Source organism: Sinocyclocheilus anshuiensis, unplaced genomic scaffold, assembly GCF_001515605.1.
Source record: "Sinocyclocheilus anshuiensis isolate Anshui unplaced genomic scaffold, SAMN03320099.WGS_v1.1 scaffold1662, whole genome shotgun sequence".
In the NCBI taxonomy this organism is placed as follows: domain Eukaryota; kingdom Metazoa; phylum Chordata; class Actinopteri; order Cypriniformes; family Cyprinidae; genus Sinocyclocheilus; species Sinocyclocheilus anshuiensis.
Genome location: NW_015545835.1, coordinates 323,870 through 329,473, shown reverse-complemented (window position 1 = coordinate 329,473; position 5,604 = coordinate 323,870). Strand labels below are relative to the sequence as shown.

General features: G+C 41.4%; 1 protein-coding gene across 1 annotated transcript in view; it reads left to right on the top strand.

Annotated features, from left to right (window-relative positions):
* The first annotated feature begins 1,297 nt into the window (after positions 1-1,297).
* brpf1 (bromodomain and PHD finger containing, 1) overlaps positions 1,298-5,604 on the top strand; it is a 31,548-nt gene continuing 27,241 nt past the window's right edge. The window contains exons 1-2 of the mRNA XM_016499421.1: positions 1,298-1,361; positions 3,059-3,440. Coding sequence (XP_016354907.1) covers positions 1,298-1,361; positions 3,059-3,440 — 446 coding nt within the window. The remainder of the gene's footprint in view (positions 1,362-3,058; positions 3,441-5,604) is intronic.

The following is a 5,604-nucleotide window of genomic DNA, read 5'->3' as shown; positions in this document are numbered from 1 at the left end:
CTGTCTGTCTTTCTGTCAGTCTTTCTGTATGTATGTCTGTCTGTCTTTCTGTATGTATGTCTGTCTGTCTTTCTGTGAGTCTGTCTGTTTGTCTGTCTGTCTGTCTTTCTGTCAGTCTGTCTGTCTGTCAGTCTGTATGTCTGTCTGTCTGTGTGTCTGTCTGTCTGTCTGTCAGTCTGTCTTTCTGTCATTCTGTATGTCTATCTGTCTCTGTGTTTCTGTCAGTCTGTCTGTCTTTCTGTCAGTCTGTCTGTCTTTCTGTCAGTCTGTCTGTCTGTCTGTCTGTCTGTCTGTCTGTCTGTCTGTCTGTGAAATATCCAGCGCGTCTCTGCAGCGCACGTGCGAATGTCAGCGGGAGTAGGGCGAACTTAGATTTTCCACTAGGTCATTGATCGCGGATGGTTGCATTATTTCTGGGGGATAAAAAAATCAATAACCCAAATTTGTACTGTTGAAATTGATATATGCCATACAGAAAAAGTGCAGGCCTATGCAATTTCAATCACTGTCATGAAAACTGTACCCATATTTTACATCAGGAAATACTGTCAGAATATGCATTACACTGTTATATTGACAACATGGCTACGCATCTTTTTTTGTGAACAATGACACAGGACTTGTCATTCTGATGGCACTGATGTGTTCATTGACATTGGTGCTGTTTGAACAAACTGTTTCAGGAAATGCACTTTCTGGTTTGCAAATGTTAAGGATGATTCGAGAAATGTAACAAAGCATATTTTTCTAACACTGAATTTCTCAAACTCTGTAGCTATCTAGCTATCTGTGTACACTACCAGTCAAAAGCGAGGAAACACCAGAATTAATTTATGATCTTCCATATCTTTTGTTTCAAAGGGTAACGTTAATAGTTCACTCAAATTCAGTCTGTCTCTTTAAATACTTTCATTTTGTTGCCATAATGTATAATTGTTGCCTTCACAGTAATACTTGTACCAACTAAAATGAAATACTGTCTAATTTACCTCTTTAAATAAATATATCAGTTGGACCGAATAGTGGAGGACAAGAAATTGAATTAAATAGGATCCAGGCTGATGGTTTAAGAATTTGATGTAAGAGAGGCTATAAAATATAAGCGCAAGAATGTGATATAAGCTTTGATATGTTTTATCATTTATGTTTTCGGTCAGTACATAATCCAACCATTTACGATTTTATTTTTCATACTTGTAATAATGAGAATGGGTGTATCCAGGATTGGAAGTCCACTTTACCATCCAGTTTCAATAAATGGCTGTCTGAAATGGTTTCTGCCCTCAAGCTCGAAAAGATGAGTTTTTCTAAGATCGATGCTTCTAAAAAAAATTTGTTACAATCTGGGGCCCCTTCCTCAGGTATCTTTTTAAGAGTTGAAATTTGGATTCCTTTTGAAGTGATCTTCTTCAGAAGACTTGCCCCTTTCATTCAGTCAAACTAAAGTCGCGTTACATGACAAACCTTTTGCAGTTGAGAATGATGTTTCTGATAATTCAACTAATAAGCTACTGTGACATCACACGTTCCACGCATTCTAATTGAAGTTTGAATTCAAACACAGCCCTTAATGCGGGAAAAACAAACAAAAAAACAATATGAATCCTTTTTCAGTTCATGTACCGACATTGCTTTTCACGATAAATATTTTATGAAAACAATTTATAAATGAACAATGAGCCCCATTACTCCACTATATACTTCTAGTGACTCATACAGTCGTAAACTGGTTTAATGTGCTTCAATATTTTGTCAGTATTTGTGACTAAATGTTAACGTTTCCACAGGTGCCCACCTCACCTGTTGTGTTAAACAGACAATAGAAAATAGCATAATGATAATATAATAATTTTGATTTGCCAAAATGAAATTTTTGGATCTGGTTAAAGTCAATGTCATGTGCAAAACCGAGGAAGAAAAAACTCACATATTTCTCAGAGAAGCCATCTGTCACTTTTTTTTCTTGGTATGTTGATTAAGTTGCAGTGCTAAATCTTTTATTCACAGCGATAAAGGTCTTGTATTACTCATGGCACATATTGATCATATTGTTTTTAAACTCTAATTCAAATTAGTTTTCTCTCATTTGAGAAATACATATTTTCCTGTCAGAGCAAAGTTTTCACCCACTTGATTATTTTGACATATTATGCATGCCCCAGTGCAATAGTAACAACAAACCCGTGTTTACCCTGTTTTACACCTGTTGAATAATATTCCCTAAACTAACTTGCATTTTACCACATACAGCCGACTGAGAGTGAACAAGTGTAGAACAATTACATTTGTGAATTTGCAATGCACACCTGTTTAATAGACATTAAGAGAAAATATTCTATTGAATTAAAAAAATATATATTCGTTAGATGAATTAGATATACATTTTCAAATCATTTGGAGAGGTTTGCACTTTAGGATAAGCGCAAACATGTTGGGAACATAATTTGGTTTGTTTAAAGGTATAAACCAATTGATAAATTATGTTTTTACATGAAATGTAATGTCTTGAAGAAGGATGTATATTTGTATTATTGTGTTAAGTTTGTGATCCCTGCAGTCTCGCCTCACATTCACACACCCTAAACGCTCATATTACCCCTGTAATGCCCATACATCGAAGCCAAGGTGCTTTGTTCTGTATAAACATTACAAATATTGCTGCCAAAACTGCACTAGTCCAATTATTACGAGCAGCAGAATTAGTTTTTCTACTTGCATACTAAATAGACGGACGCAGCGGGCACTCGCGTGACAATCGACGGCTGATTCGTCAGTACATCCACCATTAAAGCGAAACAGAAAAAAAATCTTCAAAGACATATGGAGAGGTCCGACTGGGTTTTTATCAAGTATCCGTGTTAGCTGACTGCAAGTGACGAATGATAAATATTGTTGTGTGAGTAGTTTTTTAAAAACGCGCTTTCCAGTGTGGCGGATCGGTGAATGTGCAGACGCGGATCGCGCGGTAGCCCCTTTGTTCGCTCGCTTCAGTTCCTGGTGTGATGATCAGAATCTATAAAGGATCCAGTTACTGAGCTCAAACCCTTCTGATCTGAAGTCAGAGAGAGCATGACCTACGCAGAAGCCCAGCGCATGGTGGAGCTGGAGATCCGCGGCCGAGTCCACCGCATCAGCATCTTCGAGAACCTGGACGTGCTTTCGGAGGAGGACAGCGGCGCGGAGGACCCCACGCCGACAGGGACAGGCTCGGCGGCGTGTAACGGTGAGGCCGGGGGAATCGACAAGGACAGTTTGGACAGTTCTGCAGCCAATGGGGAGAAGGGGCCGCAGAAAACCGGAAAGCACAAGAGCAAAGACAAAAAGAAAGACAGCAGCTCGCACCATCACATGAACCCGCCGGTCAAGCTGCCCGAGGTGGTGTTTCGAGAGCTGGATCAGGAGAGACCGGACGCACCCCCCCGACCCATGTCTTACTACAGGTACAGCTCTGCCCATATATATATATGTGTGTGAGCGTGTGTGTGAGCGTGTGTGTGTGTGTGAGAGTGTGTGTGAGAGTGTGAGTGAGTGAGTGAGTGAGTGAGTGAGTGAGTGAGTGAGTGAGTGAGTGAGTGAGTGAGTGAGTGAGTGAGTGAGTGAGTGAGTGAGTGAGTGAGTGAGTGAGTGAGTGAGTGAGTGAGTGAGTGAGTGAGTGAGTGAGTGAGTGAGTGAGTGAGTGAGTGAGTGAGTGAGTGAGTGAGTGAGTGAGTGAGTGAGTGAGTGAGTGAGTGAGTGAGTGAGTGAGTGAGTGAGTGAGTGAGTGAGTGAGTGAGTGAGTGAGTGAGTGAGTGAGTGAGTGAGTGAGTGAGTGAGTGAGTGAGTGAGTGAGTGAGTGAGTGAGTGAGTGAGTGAGTGAGTGAGTGAGTGAGTGAGTGAGTGAGTGAGTGAGTGAGTGAGTGAGTGAGTGAGTGAGTGAGTGAGTGAGTGAGTGAGTGAGTGAGTGAGTGAGTGAGTGAGTGAGTGAGTGAGTGAGTGAGTGAGTGAGTGAGTGAGTGAGTGAGTGAGTGAGTGAGTGAGTGAGTGAGTGAGTGAGTGAGTGAGTGAGTGAGTGAGTGAGTGAGTGAGTGAGTGAGTGAGTGAGTGAGTGAGTGAGTGAGTGAGTGAGTGAGTGAGTGAGTGAGTGAGTGAGTGAGTGAGTGAGTGAGTGAGTGAGTGAGTGAGTGAGTGAGTGAGTGAGTGAGTGAGTGAGTGAGTGAGTGAGTGAGTGAGTGAGTGAGTGAGTGAGTGAGTGAGTGAGTGAGTGAGTGAGTGAGTGAGTGAGTGAGTGAGTGAGTGAGTGAGTGAGTGAGTGAGTGAGTGAGTGAGTGAGTGAGTGAGTGAGTGAGTGAGTGAGTGAGTGAGTGAGTGAGTGAGTGAGTGAGTGAGTGAGTGAGTGAGTGAGTGAGTGAGTGAGTGAGTGAGTGAGTGAGTGAGTGAGTGAGTGAGTGAGTGAGTGAGTGAGTGAGTGAGTGAGTGAGTGAGTGAGTGAGTGAGTGAGTGAGTGAGTGAGTGAGTGAGTGAGTGAGTGAGTGAGTGAGTGAGTGAGTGAGTGAGTGAGTGAGTGAGTGAGTGAGTGAGTGAGTGAGTGAGTGAGTGAGTGAGTGAGTGAGTGAGTGAGTGAGTGAGTGAGTGAGTGAGTGAGTGAGTGAGTGAGTGAGTGAGTGAGTGAGTGAGTGAGTGAGTGAGTGAGTGAGTGAGTGAGTGAGTGAGTGAGTGAGTGAGTGAGTGAGTGAGTGAGTGAGTGAGTGAGGGTGTGTGAGGGTGTGTGAGAGTGTGTGAGGGTGTGTTGTGAGTGTGTCAGTGTGTTGTGAGTGTCAGTGTGAGTGTGTGAGTGAGTGAGTGAGTGAGTGTGTGTGTGTTTATGTAATTGCTTTAGGTGTAAGATGTGATGGGTTTTGAAGATGATGTGGCAAATAGGATGTTGTTCAGTGCCGAGTATGTTTAGGTCAAAACTGACTTTCTGAATATATGTTTGTTGTTACAATCTTATGTAAACTCTAGTAATGCACTAATGCAAAATGTGAAATAGACTTGAAAAAAATTTTCTAGAAAAAAGGAGGGGATCTTAATGTTTTGATTAAGGATGAGGACACATGAATTAAATTATGTGCATGGATGAAACATTTAAATATCTATATATTTTTTATTTGCTTTATTTCTAGCAATTGTTTTTGCACTGATAGTTAATTGTACAGCTTCAAAGGAAGTACTTTTATTTATTCTCCATAACCATACATTCATGTAGCTGCCTGGTATTTATATGTTATTTAAAATTATTTCTCAATATGACGTGAACGACAGCTGATTTTTGAGAATTATTTGCATTATTGTAGTTCTATGTTTCGCACAGTATTGCAGTCAGTATATGCTGCAGTTTGACAGAACCAGCTGCTGCTGTGAGCAGTAAACACACATGACACAGACCGTGTGGATGAGAGATTTCTCGTGCTGTGTAAACAGTGCAGTGTTTGTGAGCGGCCAGAGCTCTGCCACTGGCACAGCGAGGGCTGGCCGGGTGATATAGATGAAAGCTCTTGATAGTTTTCCAAATTTTGACGATATTATTCAATAATATATCTATATATTTTTGCATTTACCCCCCCCCCCCCCATGAAAAAGACATGA